The following is a 17,856-nucleotide window of genomic DNA, read 5'->3' on the forward strand; positions in this document are numbered from 1 at the left end:
ACATTCATACCAAATTTTGACTTTCTGATCAAACAGTTGTGGATTTATGACAGTTTTAATGCTATAGCGCCCCCAAAGGGCAAAATTTGGTAAATCTGGTGTGCATCCTCACAATGTCTGAATGTCTAAGTGTACCAAGTTTCATTAAGTTTAGACTTTGTATTCTGAAGATACATGTCAATAAGCCGGCATGGGTTTTAATTGGCTTGTATCTATGAAATGATTTGTAGAATCTGTATTTGTTGATTGACGAATCAGTTTTCTTTAGAATTTATATCATACGGGTCTCTAGATGATGCACACAAATTTTGTGCAAATTGGACATATGGCCTCGGAGGAGTTCTGAAAAATTTTATAAATGGAAATGAAACACCATGTGACCAGAAGATTCAGGAGAACTCAAGGAATTAGAGGGGTAAAAAAACTGACTCTAGGCCATATGGTTTTGTAATGATTATCAAAAACCATGGTACATTTTTGTATGCAGTGTTCCTCAAATGCACAGGAAATGTGGGAATGCTAAATGAAATCTAACTGAATATTCAGTTTCACCCAGAAAAGCATATAATTACAGAGGTAAAAATAGATTTCAAATACCGCTTTATGTTGACTTCAGAAGAGCATGGATGGTGTACATCCTCAATTGTAGCCCAAACAGTTTCAGAGTTATTAGCAAAAACATTTTATTTTTCTGTATGCAATGTTCCTCAAATGCATAGGAAATGTTTAAATGTTGAATGAAATCTAAAGGAAAGATATGCACAGGACTTCAGTTTAAAGGACTTGTCATATGTGTGTGTTTGAGTATGTGTATGCTCAAGGGGGTGACTGTGGGTCTCTCTTGTGGACACAGGGTCATGAGGTCACCCTAAATCACTGGATTCTGACAGATTCTTGTGAGATCTGCCCACTCTCAGGGAGTCTTCTACAAATCCCAGTGATGTCACTCTTAAATATCACACAACAGTGCAAAGCTTTCAACAGGCATGTCACAAGCAAAACACAATCTGAGGACTACAAACAATGTTGATTATTGTTCTCAAATTATCATACAACTGAAAAATATGCCAATTTAAATCCACTAACAGATGTGATCACTCTCTTTTGGCAACCAGACAGCCCAAACACATCTATAGAGACACAAAATGCATACTTCCTTACTATTGACAGTATGCTAAAAGCAATACATCAAATGAGTAGTATGTCTGAATCCTTAGTGCAATATATATTTATATATATATACACACATGTATATCTATATCTTACAGTACTTCCATCTTACAGCCCTAATATATATATATATATATACACACAGTTGAAGTCAGAAGTTTATATACACCTTAGCCAAATACATTTAAACTCAGTTTTTCATAATTCCTGACATTTAATTGTAGAAAACATTCCCTGTCTTAGGTCAGTTAGGATCACTACTTTATTTTAAGAATGTGAAATGTCAGAATAACAGTAGAGAGAATGATTTATTTCAGTTTTATTTCTTTCATCACATTCCCAGTGGGTCAGAAGTTTGCATACATTTTATTAGTATTTGGTAGCATTGCCTTTAAATTGTTTAACTTGGGTCAAACCTTTTGGGTAGCCTTCCACAAGCTTCTCACAATAAGTTGTTGGAATTTTGGCCCATTCCTACAGACAGAACTGGTGTAACTGAGTCAGGATTGTAGGTCTCCTGGCACGCACACGCTTTTTCAGTTCTGCCCACAAATGTCTTTCAGATTAAGGTCAGGGCTTTGTGCTGGCCACTCCATTACCTTGACTTTGTTGTCCTTAATCCATTTTGCCACAACTTTGGAGGTATGCTTGGGGTCAATGTCCATTTGGAAGACCCATTTCCTGGCTGATGTCTTGAGATGTTGCTTCAACATATCCACATAATTTTCCTTTCTCATGATGCCATCTATTTTGTGAAGTGCACCAGTCCCTCCTGCAGAAAAATCACCCCCACAACATGATGCTGCCACCGCCACGCTTCACGGTTGCGATGGTGTTCTTTGGCTTGCAAGCCTCACCCGTTTTCCTCCAAACATAACGATGGTCATTATGGCCAAACAGTTAAATATTTGCTTCATCAGACCAGAGGACATTTCTCCAAAAAGTAAGATCTTTGTCCCCATGTGCACTTGCAAACTGTAGTCTGGCTTTTTTATGGGGGTTTTTGAGCAATGGCTTCTTCCTTGCTGAGCAGCCTTTCAGGTTATGTTGATATAGGACTCGTTTTACTGTGGATAGTCTACCTATTACCTCCAGCATCTTCACAAGGCCTTTGCTGTTGTTCTGGGAAAGATTTGCACTTTTCGCACCAAACTACATTTATCTCTAGGAGACAGAATGTGTCTACTTCCTGAGCGGTATGATGGCTGCGTGGTCCCATGGTGTTTATACTTGCGTACTATTGTTTGTACAGATGAACGTGGTACCTTCAGGCATTTGAAAATTGCTCCCAAGGATGAACCAGACTTTTGGAAGTCCTCAATTTTTTCTGAGGTCTTGGCTGATTTCTTTTGATTTTCCCATGATGTCAAGCAAAGAGGCACTGAGTTTGAAGGTAGGCCTTAAAATACATCCACAGGTACACCTCCAATTGACTCCAATTAGCTCCAATTATTAGAAGCTATCAGAAGCAATTATCAGAAGCTAAATTAGGCTTGACATCATTTTTTGGAATTTTCCAAGCTGCTTAAAGGCACAGTTAACTTAGTGTATGTAAACTTCTGACCCACTGGAATTGTGATATAGTCAATTAAAAGTGAAACAATCTGTCTGTAAACAATTGATAGAAAGATTTCTCGTGTCATGCACAAAGTAGATGTCCTAAACAACTTCCCAAAACTATAGTTTGCTAATATGAAATCTGTGGAGTGGTTAAAAAATTAGTTTTAATGACTTCAACCTAAGTGTATGTAAACTTCTGACTTCAACTGTATATATATACACTGGTGGCCAAACTTTTGGAATAATGTACAGATTTTGTTCTTATGGAAAGAAATTGGTACTTTAATTCACCAAAGTGGCATTCAGCTGATCACAAAGTATAGTCAGGACATTACTGATGTAAAAAACTTCACCATCACTATTTGAAAAAAGTCATTTTTGATAAAAATCTAGACAGGCCCCATTTCCAGCAGCCATCACTCCAACACCTTATCCTTGAATAATCATGCTAAATTGCTAATTTGGTACTAGAAAATCACTTGCCATTATATCAAACACAGTTAAAAACTATTTTGTTCGTTAAATGAAGCTTAACATTGTCTTTGTGTTTGTTTTTGAGTTGCCACAGTATACAATAGACTGGCATGTCTAAAGATCAATATTAGGTCAAAAATGGCAAAAAAGAAAAAAGATTTCTATAGAAATTCGTCAGATGTACAACTAAACAAGAGGATAAGTACATCAGAGTCTCTAGTTTGAGAAATAGATGCCTCACATGTCCTCAGCTGAGAGCTTCATTGAATTCTACCTGCTCAACAACAGTTTCATGTACAACAGTAAAGAGAAGACTCAGGGGTGCAGGCCTTATGGGAAGAATTGCGAAGAAAAAGCCACTTTTGAAACAGAAAAACAAGAAGAAAAGGTTAGAGTGGGCAAAAAGAAACAGATATTGGACAACAGATAATTGGAAAAGAGTGTTATGGATCTTAACCCCATTGAGCTTTTGTGGGATCAGCTAGACTGTAAGGTGCGTGAGAAGTGCCCGACAAGACAGCCACATCTATGGCAAGTGCTTCAGGAAGTGTGGGGTGAAATGTCACCTGAGTTTCTGGACAAACTGACAGCTAGAATGCCAAGGATCTGCAAAGATATCAATGCTGCACGTGGAGGATTTTTTGATGAGAACTCTTTGAAGTAGTTTAAGAAGTTCTGAAAAAAAATTTCAAATTGTAATAGTAATTGTTCACGTTATTAATGTCCTGACTATACATTGTGATCGATTGAATGCCACTTTGGTGAATAAAAGTACCAATTCCATTCCATAAGAGCAAAATCTGTACATTATTCCAAACTTTTGGCCGCCAGTGTTTGTGTGTGTGTGTGTGTGTGTATATATATATATATATATATATATATATATATATATATATATATATATATATATTAGGGCTGTGAATCGATTAAAAATGTTTCACCAATTAATTAAATCGCATTTTTTTGCGATTAATCGTGATTAATTATGGTACATGACACATTACATCAAACATTTAAACAATATATGACAAATTAAATTCTATGAATATTTGAATTTCGAATATTACTTTGACAGTCTTAACCTGTATGTCTTCATAGTACATCAAGCAAATTGTATTTCAAATTAGCAAGTGAAAAATCTTCTTTTTCATTACACAACCCCTGTAGAACCAATTCTGATCAATAATTATTGGCTGCTGGTTCTTCTTTTGAAGAGAAACAGATGGAAGAGGTTGAATCAGGACAAGCACGGATACAACTGTTGCTCAATGCTTAAGCATCTAAACAATCACAGTTTGTGATATGTGTGTGTATATTTAAGATTGAACAGTATCGGGGGCCTGGGTAGCTCAGTGGTAAAATACGCTGGCTACCACCCCTGGAGTTCGCTAGTTCGCATCCAAGGGCGTGCTGAGTGACTCCAGCCAGGTCTCTTAAGCAACCAAATTGGCCCGGTTGCTAGGGAGGGTAGAGTCACATGGGGTAACCTCCTCGTGGTCGCTATAATGTGATTTGTTCTCGGTGGGGCGCATGGTGAATTGAACGTGGTTGCGCAATGGATGGCGTGAAGCCTCCACACGCGCTATGTCTCCGTGGCAACGCGCTCAACAAGCCACATTATAAGATGCGCGGGTTGACTGTCTCAGACGCGGAGGCAACTGGGATTCGTCCTCCGCCACCCAGACTGAGGCGAATCACTATGCGACCACGAGGACTTAAAAGCACATTGGGAATTGGGCATTCCAAATTGGGAGAAAAAGGGGAACCCCCCCCCCAAAAAAAAGATTGAACAGTGTGTGCATGTAAGTCAGCACTTTGAACATGTGGGCAATCAAAATATAAGACTGTGTGTGTGTGTGTGTGTGTGTGTGTGTGTCATTGGATAACTTAAATGGACAGTGCTAGCTTTGCATTCATAGAGCTGTCAGGGTGATTGGATGGACATATGGGGAAAGGAAAAAGGAGAGAGAGAGAGAGATCTTACCTGCAGGAGAGAGATGTTGCTCAGACTCAGCCTGAAGAGATGGTTTCTACACACACAGAGAGATGCTTTTGGTTTGGCACACAGTCTAGAGTTTGTACGTGTGTGTGTGTTTACTTAGCTTTACTTTGTGGACAAAACTGAGCTTAAAACCAAACACTTCTGCCAACAGAGGTTTACTTGCAAATGATGCACACTGATACATAAAAAACAGTTAACACCAAACAGCTATTAAACTGATGATATCCATGGTTCTCATTTACAGCCGATGCCAAAGCATTGATATGATTATCACTATGCCATCGGTCACAATTTTCCAGTGTTACAATTTAGGCCACATCCGCAATAATACTGTGGATTTGTTTACCTTTATGAGAGCCTTTTTTCTAATCATATAACACAAACTGTGTCCCATCTGTTGACTTCAGTTTAATCAATACATCATATAAAACTCTTAAGGTTGAGGATTTATTACCTCTTAATTTATTACCTTGAAACCTATGAAAGAGACAACTCATATTTTATGCCATAATATGTATAACTAGGACTATAATGGAATATTAAGAACTATGTATATCAGATGTTACAAATAAAAGTCAAAAGAATTAATTGCAGGAGCATTTTTGCCCTCACATTTTGAATTTCAGGGCATTTATCACCTTTGGTGGCATTTTTACCCCGAGCCCCCCTTATTTTCTGACCCTGGTTTGAAATTCCATTGATTTTGCTACATTTACACCTTCCATCCACACTGGAGTGCCATTTTCCTCCACCAAATAGAAAAATGCTCTCCATTGCCACATACTTTAGAAAACAATAACATTAGGAAACTGAAAACAGAGGTTTCAAACTTAAATGGATTAGTGTGGACATGGCCTTAAAATGAGTCACCAGAAGTGAGCTAAATCTGATAAAACATCCTCAATTGGAAAAATTGGACCCACTTTAACTTCTGTGTACTTAAGCATTTGATACAATGTACTAATAATGTACAAACAGGTTCAGTGTTGGGTAATGTGACTTTTAAAAGTAACTTGTTAGAATATTGCATTACTCCTTATAAAAGTAACTAATTTAATGAAAAAGTTAATTTTTATGGAAAGTAAAGCGCTACGTTACTTTTGCATTACTTTTGTGTTACTTTTTTCTCACCGCCACTCTCTCTTCTGCTGTGCATTCAATTCAAATACAAGGGATATGTAGAGACAATACAGGTCATGCTAGCTACTGTACAACACTCATGTCAAAACAACATACTAAACAAACAGATATTTATAAAGTCTACAATCAGTAGGTCTTCACGTCATATTTATAATAAAGACTCAATAACAGGAATATGCATGATTTGTTTCTCCATCGACATGGCATGCAGCCAACATGAAATGAAGAATAACCACTGTCTTACCTAAAGCAGCAAAGTCCAACACTTGAACCTGCATCATATGCAGTTGAAGTCAGAAGTTTACATACACCTTAGGCAACTACATTTAAACTCAGTTTTTCACAATTCCTGACATTTAATTGTAGAAAACATTCTCTGTCTTAGGTCAGTTAGGATCACTACTTTATTTTAAGAATGTGAGTCAGGTTTGTAGGCCTCCTTGCTCGCACATGCTTTTTCAGTTCTGCCCACAAATTTTCAGATTGAGGTCAGGGCTTTGTGATGGCTATTCCAATACTTTGAATTTGTTGTCTGTAAGCCATTTTGCCACAACTTTAAAGGTATGCTTGGGGTTATTGTCCATCTGGAAGACCCATTTGCGACCAAGCTTTAACTTCATGGCTGATGTCTTGAGATGTTGCTTCAATATATCCACAACATTTTCCTTCTTCATGATGCCATCTATTTTGTGAAGTGCACCAGTCCCTCCTGCAGCAAAGGACCCCTACAACATGATGCTGCCACCCCCATGCTTCACGGTTGGGATGGTGTTCTTCAGCTTGCAAGCCTCACCCTTTTTCCTCCAAATATAATGATGGTCATTATGGTAAAAGAGTTAAATTTTTGTTTCATCAGACCAGAGGAAATTTCTCCAAAAAGTAAGATCTTTGTCCCCATGTGCACTTGCAAACTATAGTCCGGCTTTTTTATGGCGGTTTTGGAGCACTGGTTTCTTCCTTGCTGAGCAGCCTTTCAGGTTATTTCGATCTAGGACTCGTTTGAACTGAAGATATAGATACTTGTCTACCTGTTTCCTCCAGCATCTTCACAAGGTCCTTTGCTGTTGTTCTGGGATTGATTTGCACTTTTCGCGCCAAACTACGTTCATCTCTAGGAGACAGAATGCATTTCCTTCCTGAGCGGTATGATGGCTGCGTGGTCCCATGGTGTTTATACTTGCGTACTATTGTTTGTATAGATGAGTGTGGTACCTTCAGGCATCTGGAAATTGCTCCCAAAGATGAACCAGACTTCTGGAGGTCCACAATTGTTTTTCTGAGGTCTTGGCTGATTTCTTTTGATTTTCCCATGATGTCAAGCAAAGAGGCACTGAGGCCTTAAAATACATCAAAAGGTACACCTCCAATTCATTACACCTCCTATCAGAAGCTAATTGACTAATTGTCTAAAGGCATTTTCTGGAATTTTCCAAGCTGCTTAAAGGCACAGTTCACTTAGTGTATGTAAACTTCTGACCCACTGGAATTGTGATATAGTCAATTAAAAGTGAAACAATCTGTCTGTAAACAATTGTTGAAAAAATTACTCTGATGAATAATTTGTTGAATGTCACAGGCTTTAACACAGAGCAGTTTGGATGCAAACTGATCCTAGAGAAGTAGTTATGGGCAGCTTTAAAACAAAGTAATTCGGATGCACAAAAAGTCAGCGATCATTCCATGTTGTATTTAACTGTATAATCATGCCGTGGCCACGGGAAGACTTCTCCCGGCTTATGCCTGTGCTATATTATACCATGAACGCAACCTACATTATTATAAATGTATTACTATATTATAAATGCAACCTACATGAATCAATCGCAAGAATCAAAGTAGCACTTACCCGAATGTTACATTTTTGACAAAATGTTGCCTTATGAGGACACATTTCATAACTCTTGCTGTGATTGTCATGACAACGGCAAAGTTTATGACGGCTGCTCATGTAAGCTCCAGCGCACAACAAATCCACCATTGCATATGATGAGTACAACTGGATTCCACCGAAGCGTTCAGAACTACATTCCTTTACCAGCAATATTTTGGAGTTTTTAAAACATAAATCTCTGTCCATCGCTGATAAGCATGGCTCATACTCTCTAGAACTACAATACCCATTATGCACACACTACAATGCCCAACATATGCACACATTCTACAACTTCATTGTGCATCACTGATAAGCAAGCCTCCCACTCTCTAGAACCACAATGCCCATCATGTACTACGTCCCCTCCCCGAAGTTTGCACACTTTTACTCCTGATTTATCGCAATACAGGGACAGAAGATGTATACAAAAGCAACGCGTTACATATTTCAAAAAATAACTCTGATTTTATGGTCTAAAATAAAAGTTACTTTACTTGTTACTCGAAAAAGTAATCTGATAACGTAATGTGCGTTACTTTTAATGTGTTACCCCCAACACTGAACAGGTTGTTGCACTGCAAAGTACCTGCATTTAATTACATTTGTAGTCACACTGTTAACCTTCCCCCTAACCCAAACCTACCTGTACCTCAACCTCAGTTGCAGCAAATGTGAATCTTGTGAGAATTTTGCAGAACAACATATAGTTACAATAAATGCATTGTATTGTATGTATTTTAATATTAGTACATAGTAGTTAAAGACACCTAATGTAAAGTGGGACTGAAAAATTCATACATATATATATATTTTTATTCTCAAAATGCATAAAGATTTCTTTCAGGGTTAAAGTTATTGTGTGTGGGTTATGGGAAGTCTGTAGTATTTACAGTATACGGTATGTCCTCACTAGACAGCTACTGTAGGTGTTGTAGGTGTGTGTGGGTTAAGTCTGACAAAACCTTCCTTTTTTGAGGACATTCAGTGATGTCCAAAATTGGAAAATAAATACTGTTTTTTTAAACTTTTTTTTTTGTTTTCATATAAAAACATCATGAGTTATTGGTTCACTCACATTTAGACTATTAAGTAAACGTGTGTGTGTGTGCGAGTTACCTGGCTCCCACTATCAGCTGGTTTCTGGTGAGGTCGAGAGTTAGCGGTGAGTAATCATTCACTCCAGGCAAAGAGAAAGACAACAGCCACGGACTCAAAGCTACAGCAGAAAAGAGATAGCACAGGTGGCATTCCGATGGTTAGCTGTGAGACAGCATGTTTGATCTGTTGTTTAGCTGTTTGTGATGAAGAGGAGGGCGTGGCCGGGCTGTGAGGGTGCACGGCCGGCGCTGAATCAGATGATCACCAGGAGAGCGAGATAAAAGGGGGCCGGAGATGCCAGTTCGAGAGAGAGACGCACGCGGACGCGCTACAATTGTGTGTGTTTATGTTTGTTTGTTTTATGTTCAGTTTGACATTAAACCTAACGTTTACTGTTCAGCCGGTTCCTGCCTCCTCTTTGCCCATTCTTTATCTGTTACACTGTTGCTTTCTAATCTTTACAGATGTGTTTTAAACCATCACAGGTAAATTTAAAGTCCACCTACACACTGCAGCTGAACAGAGTTTTCACTAATCATCTGTGTTCTTAATCCTGTTCTGTACACAAAGTTAGTTCAGTTATTTACACAAGTGACAACTTAACACTTTTTTGGCATTGATTTTGATCCGTTTTCGTCTCTTTCACGCCAAAACAGCGTATTTCTGTACAGTACATGGACTTTCGAAAACATGGCAAGGTCTAAGGGGGGGCTAGGGGCATTGCCCCCAAGATTTTCCTCGAGCCCCCCCCAGTCGGATGGTGAAATGACCATGGGAGACCCCCCCCCCCGAAAAGATCACATCGTAGATCTGGCCCTGTTCAAAAATGCTTTCAAGTGTTGCATACTTTGACAAACGATGACGTTAGAAATGGGTACGTGGCCTCATCTGCTAAAATGTCAAACAAACAAGCAGTTTTCAGTAGCTTGACCCCTTGCGCCAAGTACATTCATAAGCTCAGACTATCGTTTAAACCTTTGGCATAAAATGGAGCGAGAGAGGTATTTTACACCCACCTGTGTAGGAGGTAACAGGGTGCATTTTTCTATGACACTCTTCAGGCAGAGAGGGCACAGACTTGGGGTCAAAGGTCGTTGAGAATGATGGGGTCTGTGATGTGACCAGAGGCAGAAAGAGGAGGTGGAAGATGACGAGTCTAGCAAAAGACTTGGTCCGTAGCGGTGAAGCTGTCATGGTTACTGCAACAACCACTCCCGTACTTAGGATCTTAGAGAGGGTCCTGTAAATAGGATTAATAAAAAAAAAAAAAGGAAAAATTAGAGGAAAACAGCATGTTTTGTGGCAAGTAAAAACTGATCAGAACAAAAATATGAAGTACTGTTAGATTTGATATAAACTGTACAGTATACTTAGTTATAAAAATGATGTGATGCAATTTTTTTTGTCTGTATCTATTAAAGGGTTAGTTCACCCAAAAATGAAAATTCTCTCATCATTTACTAATTTACATGCCATCCCAGATGTCTATGACTTTCTTTCTTCAGAGGAACACAAATTAAGATTTTTAGAAAAATATCTCAGCTCTGAGTGGATGGTGATCAGCACTTTAAAGCTCCAAAAAGCACCAACAGTCATAATAAAAGTAATCCATATGACTTCAGTGGTTAAATTAATGTCTTCTAAAGCGATACGATCGCTTTGGATGAGAAACAGGTCAATATATAAGTCCTTTTCACTATAATTGTTTACTTCTGGTCGTTCTCCAGTGTTCGTTCATGAGGGGAATCAGTTCACGCTGCCTCTTGCATGACATAAGCGCACCAGTATGTTCAAATGAAAGCAAAATCAATGAAGCTTGTGAACAGCGTTAATCCTAAAGGACTTAAATATTGATCTGTTTCTCACCCAAAGCGATCGTATCACTTTAGAAGACACCAGTTTAACCACTGGAGTTGAATGGATTGCTTTTACAACGACTGTCTGTGCTTTTTGGAGCTTTAAAGTGCTAATCACCATCCAATTGCATTGTTTGGACCTACAGAGCTGAGATATTCTTCTAAAAATCTTTGTTTGTCATAGACATCTGGGATGGCATGAGGGTGAGTAAATGAGAGAATTGTCATTTTTGGGTGAACTATCCCTTTTAAGTTATTCAAAATTACATTAAAAATGCAATTCACACAAAGCTTAAAGTAAAAAAGTTTATGGGGCTTAAAGTAAAAAATGTCTAAGTGGTGTGACTGTCCAGAGACAGTAAATATAGTAATATAAATATATATATATATATATATATATATATATATATATATATATATATATATATATATATACACACATACATACATACACACACACATACAGTTGCAATCAAAATGATTCAACCTCCCTGACCAGCAATACATTCTGGTGATGTGAATTAAAACACATCAACTTAAACCTCAGTAAACAGTCAAAGTAAGTTTTTAATACACATTTGAGTGATTTTGAGAACAAAGAGTTCAGTTTACCCAAATTTTAAAATAAAAAAATAACTAATTCTCTCCACAAATGTCATGTCAAAAATATTCAACCCCCAAAGTCAATCATTTGTGGAGCATCCTTTATCCTTAATAACAGCAAATAAATGTTTCAGGTAAGTGTTCTCAAGCTTCGGACACATCTCTATTAAGAAATGATGATGGACTGAAAGGGCCATTTAAGAACATTCCACGACCTATCCCTAAACCAGATTTTGGACAACTTGGATGTATCCTTGGTGTTATTGTCTTGCTGGAAATTCCAGTGATCACCGAGCTTCAATTTACACACTGAAGGCATCACATTTTTCATGCCAAAATGGCCTGATACCTGAAAGAATCCATGGTGTCAGTCACATAGTCAGGACAGCCATTTCCTGCAGGTGCAAAACACCCCCATAACAGGACTGACCCACCTCCATGCTTGACTGTGGGGATGATGTCGTTCTTGTCATCACCTTGTCATCTTACTCTAGACATACTGCTGACACATGGGTCTAAAAATCATTTTCTGTTTAGTGTTATATGTCTATAAAACCTTCTTCCAGGACTCCACAGGTCTTTCCTACTTCTTTCCTATTACTTCTTGAATATTCAAGTCAATATTTCACTTGAAGTTTTGCTTTCTTCCACACCCCAAGAAAGTTGCTGTTGTACCATATTTAAAAAATGTATGAATGGTGCTGCCAACTTTGTCTATTGGAAATTGAAGTGCCTTGGAAATGTACTTTTAGCCATGACCTTTCTTGTGTAATGAAATAAACTCCTCTATTAGTTTTTGAGACAGCTTATTTTAATTTTTTTGCATAGAAATACATTTTTGCTTACAACGCTAAACTTAAAATTTTAAACTTAAATAAGTGCCACTGCAGATTGATAACTTGATTTTGTTTTAAAACAATTACTTGTGTAGCCTTACATATTTAAGAAACAGCTACAAGCAACAGGGGTTGAATAATTATGACATGGCTGTATTTTTAAAAAATCCTGCTATTTAGAAATATTAGGTTATATATTCACACTATGACTTTGAATGTGTCACTCAACTGATACAGATGTAAAGTTTAAAAATTCTGGGTCATCAGAAAAGCATTCCTTTGTAAATCCTTACTGTCTTGGGGGGGTTGAATAATTTCGATTGCAACTGTATATATACAGTACTGTGCAAAAGTCTTAGGCACATAAGATGCTTCACAAAAACATTTGTCTTAAGATGGTTATTTATATTTTCAGCTTTAGTGTGTCAATAGGATATATACATTTTAGACTCCCAAACATTTATTTTGCAAATAGAATAGAAGAACAGGGAGCCCTGCAACAGATGGCATGGTCCCCACAGAGCCCTCCACTGAATAGAGTCAGTCTGGGATTACATGACGAGACAGAAGCAATTGAGACAGCCGAAATAGATAGAAGAACTGTGGCAAATTCTCCAAGAAGCTTGGAACATCCTATCTGCCAACAACCAAGAAAAACTGTGTCCAGGTGTACCTAGGAGAATTGGTGCTATTTTGAAGGCAAAGGTGGTCACACCAAATAATGATTTAGCTTTTTTTATGTTTACATGACAATGAATGTCATGACAATGACAAATTAATTGATCAATGAAAACTAATTATGGCATTATTTTTGAAGGCATCCTCACTAACATTTTCTCAAGTGCCTAAAACTTTTGCACAGTACTGTATATAATTAAAAGGTAAAATTCTTGAAAAAAATGTAGGTATAAGTAGTTTAGAATAATCTTTAATTATTTTTTTTTTTTTAAATAGGCAATGACAATTAAAAAAATACTAATAAACTTTGAAAAACTTTTGTCCACCAAAGTCAGGTGGTGTAACCAACATTCAGGTAGACATTCTGTTGTCATGTGATAAAGAAATAAATTAAAAAAAAATAAAATAAAAAATTATGATGATTATTTAGTATAGTATCAGATATTTAAAAAAAAAAAAAAAATTATAAAAAGGAATATTTTGTTCAGATCAAAGAGTAAACCTAAGAAAACTAACTATTTCAAAACATTTTGAAAATGTATCCAAAAGGTAAAAAAAATAATAAATAAAAATAAAAAGCACTGGTGAAGGGGGGGATCCCAAAAACGTTCTGCTTCTGCAATTAGCATTTTTTGCATATCTTTTGCTCTGTTGGGGCCCCTGTATAAATAATTTGATGTGAGATTTTTTTCTACTTTGAGTATGAACTAATTATTTTTTTTTACCTTTGGATTATTCTAATTTTGAGTCTACGTACCTGGACAATTGGAGTTTGGACTTGATGCAGCGTTGTTTGTTATACATTAAAAATGTATGAAACCAACATGGACACAAAGATTACATTTCTTATAATAAACTAAAAACTAGATTTTTATTTCTTGTTATAAACTAGATTTTTCAAGAATTGTTTCATTGCCTTTTCGGTCAACAACTCACACAGTTATACAAGACCTCCCGTTATATAAGATATTGCCCTATCAAATAGCTTTTATGTAGTCCAAAAAAGTAGCATTATGCTACTTGAACTACTTTACTGTAAATGATCATTTACTTATAGTTTTACCAGCTACAGTTTCAAAGTAGCTTCTCCTAAATTACAACATCCTGAAAATACTTATTAATCAATAAAATGAACAAAAAAAGTTTAAGAACTTAGAGGAACATCCAAGTACAGATGGATATCCAAAGAAAAAAAACAAGCACGACAACCAGGCTGCCAGGAGAGCAGACGGACATACGGACAGAAGCCAAGAGATGGCAGGTTAGATGCTGTTAATATTGCAATTTAAAAAAATAAATACAATCTAATTAACCTTCATTTCTTCAGAGTAAATGCCTGAACATCTTCCAAGATCTGCAGCTGTTTTAACATAATGAATGTTATTCTAAAACATAACATTGATTTTGCTGTAATCATCATCTGAGAGAAGGTATCAAAAAAGTATAGCCACTGGTGCTCATTGGAAAAAGGGCTAACAAAAAATTCTTGAAAAAAAGAACGCATACCCTGACGAAGGCTTTCTAAGCCGAAACGCGTTGGCCATTTTAGATGTTGTAGCCTGGTTAAATACAGACTTTTTAATTCATACCACATGAGTGCCTTGGATTTGTCTCTTTTTTCAAGAATTTTGAAGTGTATTTGAATGATGAGTCGACAGATAATTAAAAGTTTATTTAAAGTTGGCATGAAATGAAAATTCGCCCTATCTATTTTCTAAATGCATGTTATTGATCTTATTGTGAACGATTCATCCATGCATATGTTTTATTTTATTTATTTATTTTTACCTCGTAATCTTTAATCAAAATTTCACAACTCGATCTTCCAGTGAAATTACAGACCTCTCTCTGGTGACCCCGCCCCCTTCTTATAAATACCACAACCTGGCGTAGAGTTGAACGAAGCGTCAATCGCATGTTGGTGAAGATGGCAAGGTGTATTTTCGTCTGTTCTCCTTCAAAACTATCGTTCCTTAACCCAAACTTCCTTGGTTACAGGTCAGCCGGCTTGAATTTACATTTTGAATGAGGAGGAATAACGGCAAATTCACGCCTGAATTGCTGAGGTGATTACTAATGAATACAATGCTTCGGATGTCTCACTCATTTTTTAACAGCTACAGCCTCTTCATAAGCAAAGACCGCATTCTGATGTATTTTCAGCCTGTTGTGGTAATCAATATGTTTCTGTGGCGATCTCCCTGGAGCTTACAAATAGTTCACCCAGTTAATCTTTCCATTAGGTGTTTGGCAGCGCTTGAGGCACAGGTAAACTCGACGTGTAAACACTCCTCTGAGATACATTACATAAGCTTAGAGTACATGCACATTGCACACACACACACACACACACACACACACATACAGTGTTTCACGCTGACACAAACTTCCCTGTTAGTTCTCTAGTAAACACACCCAGTCAGGCATACACAAACACACAATTAATCATCCTTAAATGTACACTTCCTGACATCTCACAGAGAATCCACTGCAGCATCTGTCTTGGCTTTACTCAAACACACACACTCACACACCAAACATCAGCCGCTCTGTAGAGATGTGGCCTGAGGTCTTATAACTGTTGTTCCAGGGCAACACTATAATGTAAATAAATAAAACAACTATAATGTAAATATATAAAGTTGTATATAGCATTGATAAGTACACTAAACTGAGCCGTGAAAACTACACTTTACTCTGAAAGCATTATTACATTTAGCATAATTCTTCAAATGTTATTTCTTTAAAGTTTATTTAAACTACTTTTATTCAAAATGCTTTCAAAATAAGTATGGGCTGAGGATATGTAGAATTATGTGAATGTAGGACATTCAAATTCATCAAAAATCTACAGAATTCTGTAGGCGGACACCGTGTGGACCTGCTGTTAATCTATTTCTTGGCTCTGGGAGCGACAGATAGTTTAGCGCCAACCATGTCTAATGCAGCTCAATAGCCCAAGAGCCTCAAATCCCCCAAATCCCTCTTAATACCCTATTCATGCCCACCTCCTCAGACTCATCAGGGGCAAAGGAGATAGAGAGAGAGAGAGGGAGAGAGAAAGAACCTTGAAAGCCAATGATGGCAATGACAAATGCACTGGAGGGGAGTCCAGAGTCAGACAATGGACCGACTAGGTGGGCCACTGATGGCCCGTCTGGAGCAATTCCTTGTGGGTTAAAAGATGAGACATGAAAGAAAGGTGGGAATATCAAATGAGGTCAAAAATGGTTGACAACCTGTTGTGCATTGTCCAGGGCACTCCTGGTTTTGATTCAGATTTGTGATTCGTGAAGCGTTTGCAACACTTATTGGCATGAACCGGTATTGCCATGGGTTTGATTGATTCATTGAAAAGAATCAGACATCACTAACACCAAACCACCTATTCAGAAATATTTAATACATAAGTACAGATGATTTTTGGATTACTCCTGTCAATTGCCCAAATGTTGTTTGTGCACAATATTGCCACATCACCAGAGGTCATGCTGAGTTAAGAAGCTGCTTGTCTCCATTGCAAAAATAGTACAAAACCCACCCAAACTTATCACTCATTTCTCAGAATGGGAGATTTTTATTTAAAGTTATTAAATAATAGTTATTACACTTTTCCCCATCATAACATTCAGCACAAGAATGTACAAAAACAATATGTGATTATGAGATTAGGAGGATTAAACAGTCTATGTTCTTGCAGTAAAAACAATTAAAAAGGAAATCGTAAATGTGGTTTCGCTTCTACTCAGGTTTATAGAAAACGTTCTAGACTATAGAAATGTGTCAAAGTGATCTACATACAGTACTCTACTACTGTCTGTCTATATGGCTCTTATGAGGTTCAAATAAGGCATAGATAAATGCACAGTAGGTATTAGGAGATTATGACATTATGTTCTGGTCACACAAAAGAACAAAGTTTATGCTAATTTTAAATAATTCTTTCATACTGCATTTAAAAGTTATCTAATTATCAATTAGTATTCATTTAAGTGAAAATAAAAATGGACATAAGCAGATGTCACATGGAAGCACATGGAAGCAAGCAGTGAAAGTCAAATGAATTTAATAGTGTGGTGCCATTGAAATGTTCAAATAGAGGCCATATTAAATGAAGTTCCAAACATAAGTTTGGGAGGAGCTTGTTCATCTAGGCCTGACAATCATATTCCAAGGATACAAGTTGCTGCATCCCTTACACCGGTGGCGATTCTTCCGGCATCCCTCAACTTCCCCATCTACACCTTTATATTTCATAACGCCTAGACAATTGTCTTTCTCTTTCTTGCTTTAGTTAGACAGTCTAAAGGCCTTTTCACACCAAACGCGAATCTTCGCCGCGATTTCGCGCCGTGATTAACATTTTTAATCGAAACAGTGGATTCCTAACTAGCCATTCACACCTAGAACAAACATTCTCACCGAATCGTGCACAGACAAAGCAAAGCTTTTTTTTAACGACGTGTCAACTGTTTTTTCTTCGCCATATTAATACTGTTGCTGTGACTTGCAGTGCACTGTATATATGTAATTGAATCAAATGCCCTTGTAAACCAAAAATGTGGT

At 37.2% G+C, this 17,856-nt stretch overlaps 1 protein-coding gene across 1 annotated transcript in view; it reads right to left on the minus strand.

Moving 5' to 3' along the window:
- LOC127448660 (semaphorin-5B-like) overlaps window positions 1-17,856 on the minus strand; it is an 87,953-nt gene that overhangs the window by 37,841 nt on the left and 32,256 nt on the right. Inside the window, exons 3-5 of the mRNA XM_051711357.1 lie at window positions 10,334-10,557; window positions 9,336-9,435; window positions 5,189-5,234 (exon numbers count right to left, since the gene is read on the minus strand). Of these exons, the coding sequence (XP_051567317.1) occupies window positions 5,189-5,234; window positions 9,336-9,435; window positions 10,334-10,557 (370 nt within the window). The remainder of the gene's footprint in view (window positions 1-5,188; window positions 5,235-9,335; window positions 9,436-10,333; window positions 10,558-17,856) is intronic.

The sequence above is a fragment of the Myxocyprinus asiaticus genome, chromosome 12 (assembly GCF_019703515.2).
Source record: "Myxocyprinus asiaticus isolate MX2 ecotype Aquarium Trade chromosome 12, UBuf_Myxa_2, whole genome shotgun sequence".
Lineage (NCBI taxonomy): Eukaryota > Metazoa > Chordata > Actinopteri > Cypriniformes > Catostomidae > Myxocyprinus > Myxocyprinus asiaticus.